Raw genomic sequence first — 22,774 nt, 5'->3', positions numbered from 1 at the left:
ATTGAGGTCAATTTGTTTTGGCATGTTGAAAGGTTGACAAAAATCTACCCACTATATGTGCCCAGTACTTTCATATTCCATAACCCCGTCGTTTTTCCATGGGCTCTATTTGGCCAAGCCGGAATGTTTTTTACCCGCCAGCCGCCGACATTGTTGTTAAATATAACAATATTTATTTATTTATTATTTACACGGCCCCCGGCACAGCACAACTGCCAAGGTTGTGGGCGACTCCTCGCCTCGCTCCTGCAATCTATCAGAGATATTGCTCCCAGGGTCTCTGTCCCTGTCTGTGCTGGCATTTTAAATATTTAAGTCATTTTCCAGCCCCCAGAAGGTAGCGCAACATCATTAAACTTATTGGGTTACACGATGTCGGGCAATTGCATTCGAAATGAGGGGGGAAAACGGAACGGACACAGGATCCTGCGGGGATATCCGTGTGGTTTTGTACCTTCTGTAGTCCTGTTTGTTCGGGGTTCTCGACGTTCTTCGGGGGCGTGTCCAAAGTCTGTAAAGTTTCTGTTCCTGATGAATTCGAATGAAGAGGCGTTGACGTATTGATCCAATTGGTTAGAGGTGAAAATTGGTCAGGTATCTGGGTATGAGTTTTAAGTGAGGAGTGTGGGAATAAGAACCCATGTCAAGGACTTCTTACAAAGACTTAAAAATCAATAAAGTTATGCTGACTTTACAATTATTTTTCTATAATTTTTCCTTTAATTTTTAAGGAACAATTTGACCTGTATTTATCTCTTTCAATTTCCAATTTGCTGTCACATCACAAACCCAATTCCTGGATTGAACACGTTCCTGTATGCAGATTTGCCTGGCTACCAGATTTTCCTTCCTCCCTCAAAAATTACGAAACTAAATTTCCCGGAGAAAAGGCGAGAGTTTCCAAACTTAACATGCATTTCTCTCCAATTCCCATTTGCAATTCAATATTTTGTTGCTCTTATTTTTTTTTGCAGGCTCCCCTCGATGCCAAAAATTGTGCATAACTGAAAATTAATTCATGAAAATGTTGTTTTCGATTGTTTTATAAATGCTCCTCTTGTGTTTTTCTATTTTCAGTGGCAAATGTCAGCGGCAGCAGCAGCAATCCAGGACTGGTGATGGAGAAATCAAAGTGAATAGAGAGCCAGGGAAAATCAAGTGGAAAAGATGAGAATTAAAATGCAAGCAGCTGCTGGAAAAAGCGAGAAAATCACGAAACTGCAGCCAGAACCAAGGGGCAACAACTTATGAAAACGACTCAAAAAAGGAAAGCGGAAAAATCGAAAACGAATCAAGCCAAACGGAAAAACAACGAACCAAGGAGGAAAATTAAAGAGCAACAATTACCAGGGAAAACTCGCACAACTAAGAGAGAGGAATAAAGGTAGTTCGGAGAAAGTCAAGGAGGAGTCCAGCCCAAAATGGATACACTTTCCGCTGCGGTTCTTAACCGCTGCCAGCTGGCAACGGCCTTCCTTCTAGTCCTAACCGCAGCACTCTCCACGACGATGGTCCAAGCCGAACAGCACCCGGCCACGGCCGACGAAGGTGAGTTGTTACCCTTTGCTCTTACCATTTCCATATCATTTTATGATACACATTTCGACGGAAGTAGCACGGCATAAATAAATAAAAGGCAACCCGAAAAAACAACAAACAAACAAACGGGGGAAACACATCGAATTGCGTGAAAACCTCAATTGAAATATAAACAGCGTAACCGCAGAAAACCAGTTGAAAATGTTTGGAATTTAATGTGGGGTTGGTGTTGCCACAACAACAACAACAACAACAACAGAAACAAAAGCAATTTAGACATTAACACTTTTTTTATTCTGCCTAGGGTGGGGTTTTGAGAAAATTCCAATTAAAGCTGGACAAAAACTAAATTTTCCACAGGATCCTACATACGATAGTTGTTCCATAAAAAATGCAACATTTTTAAATGCTTTCCCTGCCCCTCGGGTTCCATTTTCCAGCATAATGACATTTCACGGACATCCAAATGAAATTAGAGAACATGTCAATGAGTTTGTTTATATATCAGGGACCTCGAACCTCGGACAACGATTGCGTTTAGTTTTCCCATTACCCAAAGCGAAGGCGTAACCCCACACAGCAGTAGACCAAACATCTGGCGGGAAACGTCGCCCATGGAGGGTTAATTGCACGGGCCAAATGGGAAATGGGAAATGGTAAACAGGGAAATTACATTTTTGACTTTCCGGATCTCGGGTATCGTAGTACATAAATGTCTTGCCCAGCGGAATCAACCCAGAAGTTGCTACTGCAGCTGTGACTCTAAATTTGAGTAATTAACAAACTGTGACTATACGAAATTTTAGTTTGGAAGTTGAGAATATAGAAGAATATAGAAGAAAAACAGTGGGTTTAGCTTATTCCAAATCTCTCTTATATTTTCCTCTACAATCAAGTCTCTTTTTCCCCTTTTAAAAAACAGCAAACAAATGTAACTTTTCGATATTGTTTGTGACACTTTCTTTCCGCTTGAATTGTGACATGTGGAACCGGCGGCAGTTTGAACTTTCCTCACCCTTGTTTAGCCCTAAAATCAACCCTCGAGCGGATCGCGATCATCATCATTGTGTCATTGTCATCAGTGTCAAAGCCAAATGTGATTTAAATTCGATTATTCTCAATTATTTTGTTACATGCACTTCATTTCCAGTGACTCAGCCAGCCCAAAAAAAAAAAAGGAAAAGCAATGAAATTTTCACCCCCCTTCAAAAGGAGGAATTATTTCTTTTTTTGCTTCATGTTTTTATTGGTTCACTTGAGTGGATTTGGTCTGGGGACCGGCGACGATGTCTGCCGCCGCCTCCCTCCTTCGTCTCGCTGCATTTGTTTGATTGAAATTGATTTTGTCTCGCCTGCGGGGATTTGTTGGAACGGAATGCTGGGCGGAGAGACTCGGGATACTCCATATGAAACATTACTTTCGAGTACTTTCTCCCTGCTCTCCCACTTGACTCGCAGTGACTCCTCCAATAAAGATTAAATTCATGCCGAATGGTCGCTCATTGAGATAAAGGCAGAGGAGAGGCTGAGGCTGAGGACTCGTAAGTGCTTTCAGATGCTGACTCGTTATGGTAATCTTGTAATCCCCCCCCCCCCCCCCCCCCCCCCCCCCCCTTGCCCATAGGTTTTTGACTTATTTATAACACCATTCAAAGTGATTACAATCTTAATTGTAAGTGGATGCACTTGTTCTCATAGAGAGCTCTATTTTTCCAACCCCCTCGAGTGTGTAGTTAGTATTTCCCACACAGGAAGTAAGGGTTCATGGCCCTAACGAGGCTATGTCTAATCAAATATTCAACCTTTTTTCTCTCTCTCTCTCAGTTGGCCAAAACTGATTTCATGGCTGCGATAAGCAAATATCTGCCATTCCCAACAAATTACTTGTTAACAAGTGCATTTTAATGTTCAACTTTTTGGCCAAATTGTGGAACACACACACACACACATGGTCTTTCTCTTGTGTGGCCACAACTGAAATTCATGTGGCCCATAAAAAAATAACCCCCGACTAAAGGCAAGCCTACAAATGGCCAAAAACCCTCACTTTGTGAATGTGTGTGAGTGTGTTTTGGCCAATTGGAACAGAAAATTGTGAAATGGTTTTTGTGCTGCTTTGTGATTGCGGCGGCCCTTTTTTTCCTCGGATTTCAATGTAATTTGAACATGCAAACGGTATGCCGCTTAACTGCTGCAGTGGGGTCAGGGGCGTCGTTTATAGAAGGGTGCTAAAATGGAAGGAATAGGCCAGAAGTTGGGTTTAATTTGAAGGGGTAATGATACAAGAAACACAGGGGATTTCATTGAATTAGTTTGATATGGATTTCACAGAGAAATATCTAGTTGAAAAGGTGTAGTAAGAACTCTCTAAGGAAGATTTTTGTATCTGTGAGAGTTCTAAAAACCCTTTTCCACACTCTATAACAAAGTATTTCCCCTTTACTTTCAGTTTATATTTATGCCACTCAATCAAAAAGTTTATAAACAATCTGAAAACTTTCAGTCTTTCAGGTCAAGCTCTGTGGTCAGGGCCTGTCATAAGGGGTCTTCAATCAAAGGTTTTCCCATTTTTATTTAAAATGAAATTGATTTTCCACCCTGTCCAGAGGAAATGGGACTCCTCCTCGTTGGCTTTGATTAGCCGAATTAAACAGAAAATGGAATAATTAAATGCATTGGCTTTGGCTTTGGCTTCAATTTCCATGCCGTTCAATAAAAAAAGGTCGGAAAATGCTTTGAATAATAATCCCCTCTGAGGGGGGAAAGTGACAAATAAAAAAAGCAAATCGTGAAGAGGTCGCAGCTGTTTTGACGCAGGAATAATCCATTAATTCAATAAATGTGTAGCGCTTTCAGCTTTTGTTTTTGTCTTTTTATATTGTTTTTTTGTGTCGTCTCTTTTTTGAAAGTCAAATATTTGTACAATAATTTGTGTAAAAATGGTGCAGCATCTGGTGACGAAATCAAAACCGATCCCGAGAACCCGAAACCGAAACCCTGACCCGGGGCTAAGCGCTCCTGCAAATAAGAAGAGGTCCTTCTGTGCTATCTATCCTATCACCAGGGGCGGAATCCCTGCTCCGCTGCTCATTTTAATCTTTGATTTTTGTGAATATTGGCAGAGGACCCGCCGACCCTCGGCAGGAGCTAAGCACACACACACAGGACACAGAGCAGGGCAGACACTGTTGGGAAAACATGGAAAATACTTGAAAAATTACTCACCCGCAGCGGCGACGGCGGCGGTGGTGAATGAATGAATGAATGAAAATTTTCTGTATGGAAAATCCTAGGGAAACTGGGAAACGTTTTAAGCAAACACACATGTGTACATATGCGGAGGAAGTATGCATTCGGAGCGGTGCCAGCGGGTGGCAGAGCAGCGCAGCTCAAAAATCAATGGGCTCAAAATATTAAAGCGCTCGATTTTCATGTTTTTCCCTTGTACAGGAGAGCCCTCGATCCTGGACCCCCATCCAACCCCCATTACTTCTGCACCTCCCTTCTCAATTTCCGTACGTGTGTGTGTGTGTGTTTGTGCTCCGATTTCGATTCACCCTGCCCATTGCCATTCCGATTTCGCTTGAGATTGCTGTTTGTGCAATGGCAGCAGCGGCTGCCTTTTCGATTTGTAAATTGGCACTCAATGAATCAATGGATTTCGCTTCGTTTTTAGTTCTGACCGCAACACGGTCGAGCGAGGGTGGTAACTGGAGTTTTTGGGGAAGGTAGAACATGTTTTAGGTTTTAGTTTAAATGAAGAGAAGTGTATAGATGAAGGAAGAAACACCTAACTACAAGTTCCAAGTTCTTAATTACTAAGTTCTCCCTAAAAGCAGCTAAAATAAGAATTTATATCTTCCGCTACTGCTTGTGCATGGCAGGCAAAGCGTGGAAGAGGGAGTGGAGAACATATCCATGGGCATAAAATAAGATTTTGTGATCCCAATTAATTGATTTAAAATTCCTACAATATACGGATATATTTAAAATTAATTAATTTAACTTCCCATATGAATTTCCCCCTTTTAAATTTATATTTTTAAAGAAACCTTTCAACATTCAACAACTTTTTGATCCAACCTTTTGCCATCTCCATATATGTATGCTTCACATACAAATCACTCAAAGTGTTTTTTTTTTCGTCGGCCTTTTCATCGAGTTTATATTTTTTCAACACTCTTGACGTTTTGAGCCTTTGCCGCTACCGCCGCCTGGCCATCCATATTTGTGTGGAGATTTCCAGCAAAATTTCCGGCTTTCGTTTATAAAATACTTGACCTGCGGAGAAAGGAGGCCAGACTGGGAAAAGTGCAGCTAGTCTGGTTTTCTATATCTCCCAGCGAGTGTTCTGCGGGATGTCCTTTCTTTGAGCCCCTGGCCGTGACTGTGGCTTCGCTTCGAGTGTCCTTCCTGCGCCTTTTCCCCTCCTCCTCCCTCGAGGAGGAACGTGTGGCATGCTCCATTTGTGCGCTGATATACGGAATTATGCTGAAATCACGTTCCCACACACAAAAACACTCGGTGGCAGGGAAAAAAATGTATAGTAGCAGCGCTAGGGTTAGGATAAGAGGTTTCCTCGTGGAGAATCTGAGCCACCAAGAAAAGTGCTTCCTGCATAAGCGATTTTCCGCCGAGATTGTAAATGTGTGTGTGTGTGTTTTTGTTCGCTTTGATGTTGTTTTTCTTATTTGTTGTGTATTATTATGTTAGTGTCTTTGCCCTTTTTTTTTGGGGGGGAAATGCTTTCAACTATTTTTATAAAGCAGCCGGCAGGAGTGGCTCTAAAGTAGATAGAGACAGAGCATAAGTAAAGGGAGCAGGAATATCCTGTCTGTACTGTGCAGGGAAATCAATAGTAATCCCTTTGATCGATTTATAGTATGCTCCTCCTTGGTGATTCCGTAATTTGAAGAAAATTACATGACACGGGACACTGAATTTTTAGAAATTTGGGAAGGAAATTAATTGGGTTTGCTCTCTCGTAAATTTTTAATGTAATTGCGGGGGTAGCTAGAAGGCACTTGTCACAGGAATACCCTGTAATCAGGGGTTATTATGTCCCCCAGGGGAATAATTCATTTGAGCTGTGTTTTGTGTTTGTTCAAAATAAAGCCAAGACGCGGGAAATTCTTAACCAAAAATAGATTAGCCCTCCCCTTACCTTGTCAAGAGATAAACCCCCTGGTAGTTATTTATCGAAATCCAATACTTTAAGGGCCGCTCGTTAAACTTTAAACGTTTCCAACAAATTTGATCTGAAATCAATTCGAAAGGGGTTTTATTTTATATTTTTTCCCCGTGGCTTGTGGCTACAATTTAACGATCACACCTTGAATGGGAAGTAACTGTCACCTCATCTCCATCACAATGCGAGCTGTGAGTGACTTGGAAGCGAGGTGATTGGGTTAGAATTCCATCCGACGGACGGACCGACCGACGGATGATGCCAATCAATGGACACTTTTATTGCCAGCAACATTTTTCCTCCTAGCCCTCATATGAGAGGGAGAGCCTTCATTGTATGAGTTTCACTTACTTAGTTGGTGGCAGCTATACACTGAGGAAAATGTGTAAGATGTTTAGCTGAGATTCAGATACAAATTTTAACGGATTTCTGACTATTTTTATAGATCTGGTGGGTACTATAATTTCAGTCAGAAGCTAGTAAGGCAACAAAGGAGCCATTTCCGACCCTATAAATCATATATATTCTTGATCAGCATCAACAGGCGAGTCTTTCTAGACATATGAGAAAGAAAAAATTTTTTTGAAATTTTTCCACAATTTTATAAGGGGTTACATCATTAAAATTGGCAAAAATTTGGATTTTTAAAATTTTTTAATTTAATATGCAGATTTGTTAAGCTAGAAAAAACTAGCATATAAACGCTTTCCGAATTGAATTTGATGCGTTTTTGACTTAGTTATGATATTTTTAAGCTTTAATTTTCCTAAAAATCTCCATATAAAAATTAGGGATTAATATTTACAATTTCTTATGTATATTATAATTTATTTTTGATTTAATAATATCCCTAAAACTTCATTCCCTGCCTTATTTCTCCCTGTGCACGGTTTTTTTTTCCCATGATAAATGGTGGGCGTGTGGAAAAATCAGGAAAGAAATCACCTCTCCAGGGGGATGATGATGACATGGCAAGTGACATGGCCAAAATCAAATCATTGTCTCTCAAGAGAAAAGTCGAAGTGGAAGTGGAAGTCGTCCTTCTCCTTGCACTCGCTTTTCCTCGAAATTAACTCGGGGGAAAATGGAGAGAAAGGATGCTGAAAAATAATGGAGATTTATCAATCGCATTATCTAGCCATCAATCTTGTCACAAAACTGATAGATGAGCTATTATCTGACAAATTATCTGTCGTGCGTCGTGTGTGTTTGTTGTGCGAGATGGGTTTGAGATTTACAAATTAGAGGCACTCGGCCCATAAATATTCCCCGGAAAACCGATTGATTTGTGGATTATCTCAAAGAGAAGTCAGTTGAAAGACTGGGAGGGGTAATAAATAAATTCAAAGCTAGAAAAAAATGTATAAATCAGGGAAGTGCATTTATTTTTAACACGAACAAAATAACTTAAAATAAAGACTTTTATAGGTCTTTATAAAAAATATGCTAAATGTTTATTTAGATCGAGCTTTGTTTTCCCTTTGTATAATAAATATATCCAACTCAACGGCGAATATATAAATTTAACAAGTAATTTAATTTGTAAACATCCGCGGGAGGGCCGATGAAATTTATGAGACGCCTTTTAAAGTGTTTTTCTCGCATCGAGAAAAAACTAGCCATGAATATTTACGAATAATTAACAAATTAGCTGGACTGGACTGACTCCCCTGCTTTTAATTCGTTCCATCTCTCAGATCCAATTTGTTAATGAAGTTATCAACGGTTCAAGTTAGTTTTCCGTTTTCCCCTGATTTGCATATCTGGAGATGGAGCCCTCGGCGCTCTTGTTTATGTTTATGGGGCTTTATAATCTGCTTTTATAGTTTGTTTACTTAATTTGCTGTAGCTTTTTGACATTTCGCTCCAAATTAAAAAAAGAAGGCAAGAGGCAGGCAATATTTTGGGTAGCAAACACAGAGGGAGAGCAGCGAGTCGAGTCTGGGCGCTGACATATAAATATTCCCATTGCAATGCATTGCCCAAAAACAATTCCCTGCTGCAGCCAAATAGAAAAAATAACTAAGGGAAACAAAAGCTAAAAGTTTTGGGCGGAAGTGGCTGCGACGCCGAAATGAAAACAAAAAAAAATGCAACGAAAACAAAAATAATAAAAGCAGCCAGAAAAGCAAAAAATGGGAGAACGAATATTGCTGTTCCAGTTTTCGTTTCATTCTGTTTTTTAGGACGAGTCTGGAGTGTAAAAAAGTGAAATAAAAATTTAAAAAAATATGCACATGAATTTAGTTTCAATTTCGGATAAATTGCTAAAGCTTTAAGTGGAGAAAAATAATTATTAAAGAGAAAAAATCAAGCATACTTAAACTGTATAATAAAATAAATATTAAAAATATAAAAATAAATATAATTTAGGAGTTTATTAGGTATTACATTTATATTTTTGTTTCTTATTTATTTAAATTTTAATATTACTTATAATTTTCTTTCTCTGCATTGTTTTTTTTGTCGTAACTAAACGCATTTTTGTTACAATTTTCGTTTCGCTCTTTTGGAGCTGTGATTAATTTTTGCCATGGGCATTTTTATTATTTCTTTGACGCTGACAACTGTCTGGGAGCCAGCCGCCGTGGCCCCGCCCCATTCATGGCTCCCTAAGTGGCCAAAATGTTTCTGTGCCACGTTATTAATGATCAACAAATTCCCCTGGCATTTCCTAACGTTTTTTGAAGTTGACACGTGCGAGGGAAGGGAAGGCCAGAAAGGAAACCGAAACCGACACCGAAAAGTTAAAACTGTCCCTTGATCCACCCCCTGATATTGTCATGATCCAGTGCGTAGATTTAGAATCCACATCCACATGCCATTCCGCATTCAATACCCATTCCCCTTTTCATGTCGCTTGAGTCCCATTTCCCATTTCCCATTTCCCTTCCCTGCTATTCTATTCTCTTGTTGCGTTAGTGAAACGAAAATGAAATGAAATGATTTTGAGTAATTTATTTTATAGTCGCGCTGAAGTATTTATTATTTTGAAAAGCGCCGAACAATGCCATGATTAATTTCGCTGCATGTGGAGCATGGAGAGCAAGTGGCTGCCGCCGCCAAACCGCACCCTCGCCCAGCTCTGTTCCCCTAATCCCTTGGAAAATTCCTTGCGGCATCGAAAGTTTTTTCTTTATATTTTTTTTTTTTCGGGCTGCCATTGATTGTCGAACATATTTGGGTTGCCGCTGTTTCTTTTCTCTTTTTTTCTTGGGGGGTTCTCTCGTCTGTGTGGCTGCGTGTTATTTATTCGATTTGATTTCGGCTCCTCCAGCAGAGGTTCCTCTCGACATAAGTACCCTCAAGTTACAGTTGAGGTTGAGAATATAGAACCATACAATAAAAACACATATTACTAATAATTTAATATATTTAAATTTAAAAAGAAGATAAAGGTTACATCCTACACATTCTTAGAAGACGTTTAAACTTCAAATTTATCTAGTTTCCCTTCAAGACAAAAATATCCATAATTGCATTATCCAAAAATGAACTACCTTAACCCAATTTAAGATATATCTTTCTTAAAAAAAAAACACCTTTTGCCCCAATATTATTCCCATTAGGCTTGCTTACCACAACTGTATGTTTCTCAACCAAGTTTTTTTTTTGGTTGTCGTTTCCCCTGGGCTATAATTCAGAATCAATCGTTATGCTTTTGGCAGCTTGCAAATTTTTCTTTATTATATCATATTAATTTTATGAGTCTTGTTTTTCCTAAACTGCCCTTATCCCCCCTCACACCATATCGCTGCCATCGTTTTCTCGTTGGTTTATTGCATTTAAAAGATATTTTTCATATCAATGAAGCTTCCCTCCACACAAAAGGGAACACCAGAAAAGGAAAACAAAGGAAAAGGAAAAAAAAAAGTTTGCTAAATTTCCTAAAGTCATGCAAACATTTTTTACATATATCGATTTTTCAGGCTGTCGGCCGAGGGAGTCGAAGGAGGTCGGTCCTTGTTATGACAGGCTCAAATTGGGTGCTATCAAAATTATATATTATTTTGCATAATATCTTCTTCTTGTTCGGTCTAGGATAGGTAATTCGATGCGGCATGAATTTCATGTCCCACCACGATTAGGTTCTCATGGCTCCCACGCCCAAGTGGGTGCACTCTCGCCTTCGAGGGGACTTGGACTTAAAGCGAAAACTTTCGGCGAAAGTTGAAACGATGTCTCATTTGTTTGGGTAGCAGAGCACAGCACTTAAGCACTCTGATTGTCTGAGCTTTGTCAAAGGTGAAAGAGCAGGTGTTTTCTGGGTAGAACTTTTCAGCTCCTCCCCGGCAGCTTAATGCAGTCTGAAAGGTTCTCTTTTTGCCGAGAAAAAGGAGTTGCACTTGGAAAAATAATGCGATAAGCAGAGATATACTTTAGAAATAATACTAGTAGTCTGCCAAGAACTTAATAGAACGCATTAATGCTTCTTTCAAAAGTGCTTTAGAGTGCTCCGAGAGCTTGAATAATATTTTCATTCAAGCATCGACTACAAAAGGAAATTACCGACAGGAAGGAGGAGCAGGGCCAAGGGCCATGATGGGCGTTATGGGTGAAGGGAATTCCCTTCTTCGAGGTGTCGAACCATTTATGACCTGCCATAAACACGTGTAAATCCCGTTCATTATGGAAAAGTCACGATTTCTAGTGTCAATATCGTAAATACACAGACAACTTCGACTAGAACTCCTATTGGCATTCCCAAAAACCTCCCCCCTCGTCCGCGAGGCAATAAAATCGAGAAAGGAACCCCAATTGAAGCTCCCCACATAATCGGAATCTATCTATCCATCCAACCTTCAGTCCAACCGTGTATCTCATGCGCTACACTCGATTACCCCGCTCGACGACGATCTAATCACTTTGAGTGATGGCCACGGAGCATTGAGACTACGTCTACGGCTACGGGTATCCGTATCTCTATCCGAACAATTCCAGACGGACTATCTGTCTATCGCCTTTGCGTGTTCTGTTTGCATTTTACAAATGTCAACAAAGGCAAATGCACTTTGAGGTTCTATTAGTGGTCAGGAGGTGGTGAGGGTTGATAACCGTGGAGGAAGAAGGTGAGGGAGGAGCGCTGCATTTGATGGACAGCCGGCAAAGGCGATAAGTTGAACCTCTGGTACTGGCGACAGTCGAGGGGCTCTAAAATACACTATAAAATATATTAGAAAAATATAGGAAATAACTTTGAAAATAAATATTAAATGTAATAAAGTCTTGCCCCAAAAGTACCCAAAAGAGATCTTCAAATTGTTTATTACACAAATTTTATAAGAACACTATTTCTCTCAGTGCCCTTCATTGGTGGTGGGTGGCTTTAAGGGCTTAATATATACGAGGATCCCCCTACCCAGCCAAGTAATCCATCATAAAATTAGTTTTGGCTGCCACAAATGCAACGAGAGAGCGCGAGATTTTCCAACCAAGATTGTGAAAGAAAATAGTTAAGCTAAGTTACCTTTCCCCCGAAACAACACCAGGCAGGTTTAGGCTGTAGGTGGGTTTGTATAAATATTAATTTAGAGAATTACCTGTAAGGTTATGCGCTTGGCAGGCGTTGGACAGCTGGACGGACGGAACGAACCGGATGGCTGGATGTGAAGGTGGATTGGATGGATGATGTGGGTCAGACACGCTATTTGGTGGCACCAAGTTAAAAGTTTCTGGGAGAGGGTAGATTTTTGGAATGTGGAAAGGAGATTGACTTAAACTTAAAGTCTGTTTAAAGCAAGTTTTAACAATTCCAATTGTACTTTACAAATCCCTTGGAAAGCCCAACACAGCAGAACCTAAACCAACTTAAACTTATCCCAAATAAACCCTCTCAAGCCCACACAAAGTTTCCCCTAACAATTTCAACCTTGACCTCGCACTCAAACACCACAAAACTTGACCTCACTTATGGCAGGCCAGGCTGCCCTTTTTATCCTACAATATCATCAATATTTGGGCATATCCCCCAAAAGTATCTCTCCCTGCTTTTCAATTGAAAAATACCCCAGAGGAAGACAGGCCATCTTGATGTTGGCTCATGCATAATAATAATAATTCGCCAAGGGCCAGAACCGAAAGTCAATCTAATGAAAATCAAATAAAATAACTCAGAAGGCAACGACGACGAGGGTCTAACGAGTGTGTATTTTCCATATTTTACAACTTCCCCGGCAGTGGAAATAACAAAAGAACTTTATTAGAAGTCGGCAAGTTGACTTTCAGCTAATTTTGGACTTCATTTAGGTGAGCCTGTCACTCGCTCCTCCTTGGGCCTCCCACTTCCTCCAATCGGCAATCGTATTATTGGCATTACGACCATCATCGGCCCCCTTAGCCATTCCAACTTCCGCCTACGACATTTTGATGGCGGCGCCTGCAGGAAATATTAAAGCTCAAATCAACGTCGACAACAACGAGTGGCGGCGGGGGTCATAAATGGACAGTGGATCGCAAATTGTCATTGGTCACGTGCAGGTTAAGGGCAGAAGTATCGGCGGGAAAGGGGAACCCCACTTTGTTGCCGTTGTTATGCTGAAAATATAGAAATAAAAGGGAGTCCCAGTCAAAGAAACATTTTACGACAATCGTTGCTGCTGTTTGATGACGTCGTTTGAGCCATTGGCAATTTGTCGTCAGCAATTGTTTCTTGGCTTTTGGGTGTTCAGGTGTTGCAGAGGAATCCAGTCAAGTTTCCCACTTTGTAGCCCCTCGGTATCTTTCGGAAGAAAGCAACATAAACATTTCTAATTTGATTTATTTCCTGGCAGCAGTATGGCTGTTCTTCCATTTGTTATTCTTCTCGTGTTTTGTTTGGCGCCAAGAAAAAGCTTCAAAGAATAATCCCACACTGAGTTCTTCTCCAAGGGCTTGAGAGGAGCACCCGCGGCGCTGGGCCATATACAAATGATCTGAATAATTACCTCATCGACAGGGCGCCCAGTCGGATTGCCAGAGAGCTAGAGAGCCATAGAGATCGCGGATCACTTGAGGCGATTGTCAAAATATTTTCACAGTTGCAGGCAAACAAATAAATAAATAAATAACCGAGATGAATGGGGGGCTCTAAATGCATGACTGATTGACTGGATAATTGCCTGGGTCCGGGCCCGGCCTGTTCTGGTCTTTTTGTTTGTTTTCACAAAAGTTCTAAATGAGCTTAGCGAATGGCTCTGCCTTGATGGATTTCCGCTCCCGGGGATGCAACTGGAAATGCAGTGCAGTGCATTTTTCCCCCCCTCAAATGGAAGTTTTGTGTTTCTATAAATCTTTGGGTATCTAAAGAACTTTCTTTTGTTCAATTTATGGTTTTGGTTTATTTAGTTGAAATGGTTTCTGTGGAGAAAATAAATTCTTGAAGCCTTTATTTCGGGTTTTAAGAGAGCTTAAATTTTAATTTAGACTTGTGGAATTTTTTGTGAATATTTATCTATATATTTTCCAGTTTTATTGAATTTTCTAAACCAATTTTTGGTTAAAACTCTCAAAGAGAGAGAAAACTGCAATGCTTTTAGAGAATTTTCCCCCTTCAAATGGAAGTTTTGTGTTTCTATAAATCTTCAACAAACTGAATAACTTTATTTTGGTTTGATTTATTTAGTTGAAATTCTAACCATAGAGAAAATAAATCCTAAAGGCTTTATTTAAGAATTTAAGAGAGCTTTAAACTTTAATTTAAATATATGCAACCTTACTTTATATTTCTAAATATTTATTTATATCTTTTCAAGTAACCTCTCTCAGAGAATCGCCCTTGTAATCCGCTTTTTTTATAATCAAAAACAAGATTTTATTCCCTTCATAAATTTGATTTTGTGACTTGAACTGTGAACTGATGGAAAATATGGGAAAAAGGGTAATTCCCTCGCGGCATCACAGGAGTTTTAATATTTTATTGTGTGGATTTCGGAGAATATGACACACGAAACCATATTCCAAGAAAACCTGAATGAATTTCTGGGGGGCTCTTCCTCACATTTCATAAATCGAGGGGATCCAAGGAGAAACAAGAATTAGTTAAGAGATGCGTGTGTTTTTTTTTCGAGGCCTACAACTTGGCCATCTCATGTTGACGCCCACTTAAAGTGGCACAATTATGAGGCGACAACATGGGACGCGGAACGAGTAACATCTTGCTCTGGATCCGATCCGATCCGCTTAATTATAGAATACACGATGCGGGAAATTTGTGGCACGCACCATTAGCAGCCAAATGTCCGACGGATCCAACGGAAATTTGTCAAAATATTTTGCCCAAGAGCCCATAATAAAAATAGAAGGAAAAAAGAGACACTGAAATGCACTCCCTGGCGATCACTCCGTCAATATGTGTCCCCCCAGTCGAACAATAAATCTTTTCAGAGACAACGAAGCGTAGCATCAGAGATCGGAAAATGTATTGCAAAAGTTCAGAGTCATTCCCCACTTCCGAGTGTGTGAACACACTGCAATTAGCAATTGAACTCTTCTACTCCCAACTATATGTATTCGTATCTGTAGCTGTAAGGCCTAATCACTTTGATCTGTTGACCCAAATACAAATTCCATTCCATTTCGGTGCCATAACAAATTGCATTTGGCCTCAATGAATTATATCATTCATCCGATTACCAATTGCTTCAATTTTTATTTAATTTTTGTGGCGCCTCGGGCCATCACCTCCTCCTTCTCACACACATGTGGTGGCCCCTAATTTATTTGAGTGTGTTTATGCATATCGATAGATGGATAGGGCGAGAGAGGATTTCGGATTGCCTAATGGCAAATGTTACTTATGGGGCTCGGAAATCCGGAAATGCCAAGCAGACGGACTGATGGGAAACGATTTTTCGGTTATATGAATATTCTGGAATTGGGAAACTCCAAAGCAGAGAAACTAATTAGGAAAATTTATTACTTTGCTGGCATAGTTCAAAGTTTACAATCAATTACAAAACAATTTAATCATTTACCAAAGTAAATAGAACTTTAATTGATTATTTGAAATATATTTCATTTGAAATGTAAAATGTAAAACATAATTCCTACCTCCCTTTTTAATTAAATTTCCATTTAAATTCCATCAAAACTCCCTGAGGGCTAACCCATATGTGTAACGCCTAATTTCCTCTCTGCCAAAAATATACAAATAGAAAAAACTCCATTACCAATCATTATAAAATGCCCATTAATCGAATAAGAATGCATTAAAATAATTGAATTTCAGTTCAAATAAACAGGAAGAGGCACTCCGCCCCCGCCGGGGGGGAGGTACATACATAGCTAATCTAGATAAATATTGATTAATATTTGGAAAGGCAGTCAACGTTCATCGGCGGGGGCTCCCCATTTATGGCAGAGGGGAAAGAGGGCCTCACATAGAGGCACGTACGACACGCCCTTTAATGATATTACTGTTGTTTTTGTTTTTATTTCTTGTTTTTTTTGTTGGTGTTGCAATACAAAATATGGAAAATATAATTTGTATAATTACAATGCCTTTTGATAATACCAAATACACATACCAATCAACAACCAAGTTAAAGTTGTTCGCGGGGGGCCCTCAAGCCAACACCCAGAATTAGAGAGGAGTGTTGAAGATTGGGATTATTAGATCTATTAAAATTATATATCTTCAAAATGATTGTCTCTATAGAGAGAATACATTATTATTGTTAGTTATTTTTGAGTCTCTGCTTCATTAAAGAGAAACTAAACTCCTGCTCTGCAAATCCTTTTCCCATCGAGTTGAAATTTGGTATACAACTAGAAATAACTCTCGCGACCCTTAATCATCTTTCAAGTGCCAAAATATCGCCCTTCGTGTCACGAAACCATCTCCAAAAGGGCAACGACTAATTGAAGCTCACTCTTGCCGCTCCCGCCCAGCGCCTTAGCCCGTATATAACATAACCCCCCTCTGGGCGGCGGCACGCACAGCGCGGTGCCATCGAATCGATGTCGCCGTTGCCTCGGGTTGAGCCCCAAAACTGCTCGGAACCACGGTGAAACGTGGCTGGTCAGAGGCGCCACTCGCTGCGCTGCGTCGGTGATGATGATGATGATGTCTCCATGTCGGAATCCGCACAATGGAGGTGGTGGAACTGGCAGCACAGTTCAACTTGAGTTCGAGCTCCCTCGAACCCTTTCAGCGAGCGGGCTTTATCATCAAAGGGAAATCAAGCTGTCAGTCAATTTATAGTTATGTCGCGCAACAACCACACACAAAGGAGCGGGATAAGATGGGGCGGCGATAGGGCCAGGTCAGAGTTCACATATTTCAATTAAGGGAAAACCGCAGAAGCTACTGGCTAGCCCGATACCTGAAGGCCATATTGAATGCATAATACATGCCCGCGCTCCTCTCAGACCTGAATAATTTAAATATTTTAGTACTTTCCAACCCCCCCTAATAATTTAAATATTTATGTGTATTTCCAGGACCCTTATCAGAGGTTCTCACTGCTGTGGGATCGGAGGTGGCTCTGCCCTGTGATCTTTTGCCGGGCACACAGATTGCCGATAAAGTGCAACTGGTCATTTGGTATCGGGAGGGAAGCGTAAAGCCCATCTACACGTAAGTTTAAGAATTATAAATAAAATATACTTAAGATTTATCTAGGTTAAATACCACTTTCCTAGCCACCAATGTTCTTGAATTAATTATATTATAGACTTTTCTCGCATATTCTTTACTCTTTCCATACCATTTCTTACATTTTCCACATACTTAACTTTTCTTTAAATCTGTTTCTTAAACCTTCCCCATCATCTTCGCATTTAACTTTCGCAACATCATCCATTTTTGAGGCTTAGAAAATTCCCCGTATATATATGTATTTAAGTCATTTCCCTCCAGCACCTCCCCGGGGATTGTTTCACAGTGACGCTTCGCTAAAGTGTCAGCTAAATGAAATTCTCTTAATAATTTTCTTTTTTCCTTTTTTTTTTTGCCGTCTCTCTGATATATTTTGGCATTAGCCAAAGACCCAAAATGAATTTGATTTCGATTCCGAGGGGAATGCCAGCCAATTATGAAGAAGCTTCCAGTCTTGAATTTCCAAGGGACGAGAGAGGGGCACACGCACACGAAGTAGGCGCTGGCTTTGGCTCATTATAAATTCTATTAACGTGAGGCATTTATGTTGAATTTGACGATATAAACATTACTTACACAGAAGAACCTACGTGCTTTTGGTAAGGTGGGAGAAAAGGGGGGGTGTCCTGGGATTTTTGTGGGTGGGGTTAAGGTAAAATACTCTCACAGTCACTTCAAAAAATTATATGATTAAAGGAAAATGAAATAAAATGTAAAATATCACCAAGTGGAGACTAGAACTCGTTGGGAATTTTAGTTTCTAGCAAGAGAAATTATTATTCATTCTTTTTTTTTCAGTTTAAAAACTAATTAAAATTTTTAAAAATAATATGTTAAACTTTTTAAATGTATAAATATTTTAGGTAATTTATTTATTGCTCAAAAATGTATTCAATTTTCCCTTGAATTTTCCTTTTTGCATTTTCCCATTTTACCTAGTTATTTCTCCCAGTGCTTAACTGGAACCTTAACAATTTTTAACAAGCTCATCATCAGGACAAAGTACGGAATAAAAAAAAAACACATTTTGTGAGGCAGTGTGCCAGGAAATGTCGCCAGTAATAGCAAGGGGGAAGCTGTGGGCGGTTCTGGCAGATAGGAAAAATATCTATAGATATATATATATAATATATATATGTATGTGCCCCAACCATATAGAGACTGACTGATTGGCAGCAGCAATTCGGTTCAAAGGTCGCTCGTTGGCAACTCACTTTACTTTTTTCCCCTCTACTTTTTTTTTGCAATTTTTTTCCCAGGAAAAGTCAAGTTCTGGGCAAAGCGAGGCTGGTGGCAGGTGAAGTCGAGTGGAGTCTCAAGTAGACAGATGCGCAGTAGACCAGAAATTGAATTTTATTTTATTTTCCATTAAATTCGTTCCTCTGAATCGATGATGTCAAGCCAAAGTGTCAGAGTTCGCTGTGTGGCCAGTACAGTGTGCCCTCGAATGCAATTACCAGTCGGTGGAGGAGGAGCACTTTTTATGACCACATAAAGTTGAGGTTTATGCAGATATCTCGCCCTCTTCCTCCTCGCCCTGGCCCGCATTTCTTTATTGTTTTCCATCAATTTTAATTTGCTTTTCCCACACTTCATAAATTTTCCGCTTTCTTCTCGTGCTCGTGCTGCTTCTTGGCGTGCCTGGAAATTTCAATATGGCCAAAAGGCTGGCAAAAGGTCGAGAGAGATTAATTGCATGAGAAATTTGTTTTCCAATTGCCATGGATAAGCCAGGGATAACCCATGGATAACCTCGTGTGCCCCTCCAGCTCTCACTCACTCACTCGCTTCTCTACTTCTCTACATAATTTAATTATGTTTAAAATCCATTAACAAATATCCCATCCATCTTGTGCCACTTACTCTCGATCTTTGGGCTTTGGCTTCTCTCTTTCCTTCGAGTGTTTTTGCTTAAATGATAAATCATGTGAAGTGTAAAGTGGGGCCTATGATCTATTTGAGGCAATAATTATGTCTGACAAAAGTTTTTCCTCATGTAACTAAGCAGAGTTTAATTTGGAATCACTTCTTGTTACATTTATATCTAAAGAAACATTATTTTCCCATAATCCCTAGGCTAATTTTAGCCAAACTTTTCCTTTTGAAACACTAAACTCGGTTTCACTTTTATAGATCAGCACAGATTTTTCCCATAACTCACAGCCGAAGGAGAAATAAAAAAGAAAAATGCCTCCATGTGCTTTTTATCGCTCGAAAAAGCGAAATTAAAATGTTTTTGTGGGCTCTTTAAAGCTACTTAAAAGTGCCACAGGAAAAACAAAAAATTTAATTCACTTGGAAAACAAAAAGAGAAATAAAAACAAAATACGAAATCAAGGAAATACAGAAATAAAATGGGAATCCGCTTAAGCCCAAAAGGGAAACGCAGCCAGGGCTAAATTGATCAATTAATTAATTGAAGTGAACTATAAAATGTAAAAGGAAAAACATGCTTTTGTGGGCGCCGAATGGGCGTGGCCGCCATTAACATAAATAGCAAAAATTCAGCAAAAAACAAAGAACTGAACAACAACAAGAGAAATCAAATTAAAATACGCCAAGAGACGAAACCAATTTAAATTGTGGACCATTTAAAAATGCTAAAAAATTTAAAAATTAAAAGCAACCAAAAGTGAAAGCCAAATGGAAATCAAAAGTTCTGAAAATGCATTTTACGAATTATAGATCTCTTTTTAGGGGGCAAAGCTTTAGTTCTTTGTTGACATTTAATGCCGGGCACTTTGTCAAAATGCATTGGACAAAGGCCATAAAATAAAGAACAAAAAAGCGTTTGGCAATAACAATAAAAATCCAAGTTCTATCTATAGTTCTGACCCTAAGGGAGGAGTGAGGGAGCAGCTAATTAGGTATTCCACTTTTAGTGTATGGATTCCCGGGATTTGACACACATTCCCCTTGGTCAGTCGATGTTGTCTCTCAATTGTTTGAACAATAAAATCAATGAACCAGGTTAACGCCATTTGCCTTATCGAGGGTAATTGAAGGTGTCTGCCTGTCAGGCAGGCGGTGGTTTTGATGGCGGAATCGTGTCAAAATGTTTAATTTTTATGTGCAATTAAATGCAGAGTTGGGGTTTTTATTTATAGGTAGCTAGCGCCTTTAATAGAGTGCTTAAGTTATGTGTTCTCCTAACTCTAGTAACTTTATTGACTTTCCTCTTAAATTACAGTTTCGATGCCAGGAATCGCCCTCTGACCCAGGCCGTTCCCTGGGCAGATGAGAGTGTCTTCAACAAGAAGGCTCACTTCCACTACGATGGCACACCGCCTGCCCTGAGGATCAAGAATATTCAGACCAACGATGCGGGTCTTTACAAGTGTCGTGTGGATTTCCACAAGTCACCAACTCGTAATTGGCGCATCAATGTGACAGTGCTGGGTGAGTAAAAAACGCTTTAAAAAAACAATTAAGAATAAGCCTACAAGTTTCCCAAGCTCCAAAAATATTTATAAATATTTTGTAACCCCATTTTCCCCTCTAGTTCCCCCCACCAAGCTAATCATCATGGACCATCATGGTGCCGAGATACGTGACCAGACCGCAGGACCCTATTTAGAGGGCGACAGCATTGACCTGACCTGCCTGTCCAGCGGCGGAGTGCCACCGCCAAGGGTTTCCTGGTGGCGTGAGCATGCCCTGATCGACGACTCCTTCCAGGTCCTGCCCGATGGCTCCGTTCGCAATATCCTGCGACTGAAAAACATCCAGCGGAAGGATCTCCTAACGGTAAGTCATCAGCTATGGCTATTTTCGGAATGGGACAGGAAAGGGAAGGAAAGGGAAGGGGGCGAGGCTTGCTCCCAATATCGTAAGCCTTATTTACGACCATCGGACAAAGCATCTTCTAGTACAATACCAATGCTATCTCCACTGGTTTTTGGTCAGTGTTGTCAGAAAAAAAGGAAATAAGGAGAAAAATAAGCTACATATTTGGAAACTTAAAAGTTACAAGTTCGTTGAAAATATTTAAAGAGGACTGGGAAGAAAAGGCTCTCTGAAAACCCAAAGTATTTAAATTTTACCTTAAAAACTCTTCAGTTTTCTATCTGAAAAACCCAGTTTAAGCTATCTTTTTCCAGCTAGAATAAAGCCAAGCTAACAGCACAGCTTTCACCGCTCTCACCTCTTGACTGCCAGTTGGCCATTTATTTTCGGCCACAAAAGGGCAGCTTTTGGTCTGTGGGCCTCTCCATCCCGCCGTTAATGACAGCGCCCCGTACAATGGGCCATAATGGAAATCAAATGCAACCGCCTGCATTGGGAATTGTTCCCTGGGTGGTTCTGGTGATGGTGGTTTACTCTCCCTACCCTACCCCCGCAGGGAATCCTACTCCTCAATCCCCCCGAGAATTCCCCTCCAGCAAGCAGCAATGCGATGCTCTTATGCGCTCTCTGTGTTCTGTTGTTGATTCTAAGCCGATTTTTCTTTGGCCCGTGTAATGAACATTATTGTTAGGCAGCGTTAATCCCGCCATTCAGATCCCGTCGGTTTCCGCCCAGCTTATAGCCCCCCCTCAAACCTCTTTGGCCACAGAACAAATTGTGAGCCGGCGGTCGGGTCAGGTCGCTTTTGTGTTATGAAAGAATGGCTTGAGTGGAATCACTTGAGCGCTGTTCGTGTAATACCAAAAGTTATTAGCTTAAACTGCAGAGAGAATATGTTAGGGCAGGAAAAATCATAGAAGATATCATAGAAAAGAGATTAGGGTGAAAAATTGGTTATATTTAAGCGGAAAATCCATGATTACAGCAGTCAAAATATGGCTTAAAAGCAATAAATAACTTGAACTGGGGAAAGAGTTATGAAAGCAAATTTATTTAATATAAAAAATGTGTGAATAAAGGCAAATAAACCCCTGAAACAGCAAATTAACCATATACTTTAATAAAAAGTAGTTTAATAATCTTATTAAACCTAAAAAAATAAACTTTTTAATGACCTAATTAACGCCAACAGTTAATGGGTAAATTTCTGCATCACAAAGCGGCAGCAAAAACCAGAATAGCAAATAAAAATAATTTAATCTTTAATAAAAGCTTTAAAAAAAAAAATACTAGAGAGAATAAAATTAAAGAGCGTGTGGTTTTTAAATCGATTTAAATTCAATAGTTTGGAAAACCGTTCGATGCCATAATAAACACGTCTCCCAGAGACCCAAAGAACTACTCCCGGGACCGCCTAACTGACCCTATATAGACCTAGATATCGTTGTGTAACCGAATAGAAATTTATGACCTAATTTTCCAATCGAAACGAGACTGGCCTGCGCTGTGCGGCGAACCCAAAAGTTATGCAAATATTTTTATTGCCAGGCGACGACAATAATAAAATGTCCGAAGACCCAAGGAGGAGTATCACATTACCTGGGGGCAGCAGCAGGGGAATTTATGATATTCGATATACTATACTTGCAGCTAGCCAACCTCTTGAACTCTTTGTGCTTTGTGCT

At 39.9% G+C, this 22,774-nt stretch overlaps 1 protein-coding gene across 1 annotated transcript in view; it reads left to right on the top strand.

The window, feature by feature from the left end:
- side-V (sidestep V) overlaps positions 1 to 22,774 on the top strand; it is a 46,047-nt gene that overhangs the window by 14,305 nt on the left and 8,968 nt on the right. The window contains exons 2-5 of the mRNA XM_017163451.3: positions 1,078 to 1,548; positions 17,147 to 17,282; positions 20,494 to 20,702; positions 20,806 to 21,050. Coding sequence (XP_017018940.1) covers positions 1,422 to 1,548; positions 17,147 to 17,282; positions 20,494 to 20,702; positions 20,806 to 21,050 — 717 coding nt within the window. The 5' untranslated portion in view covers positions 1,078 to 1,421. The remainder of the gene's footprint in view (positions 1 to 1,077; positions 1,549 to 17,146; positions 17,283 to 20,493; positions 20,703 to 20,805; positions 21,051 to 22,774) is intronic.

The sequence above is a fragment of the Drosophila kikkawai genome, chromosome 2R, assembly GCF_030179895.1.
Source record: "Drosophila kikkawai strain 14028-0561.14 chromosome 2R, DkikHiC1v2, whole genome shotgun sequence".
NCBI classification, from domain to species: Eukaryota; Metazoa; Arthropoda; class Insecta; order Diptera; family Drosophilidae; genus Drosophila; species Drosophila kikkawai.
Note: the sequence above shows the minus strand (reverse complement) of the source record. Positions and strands in the feature narration are given on the sequence as shown.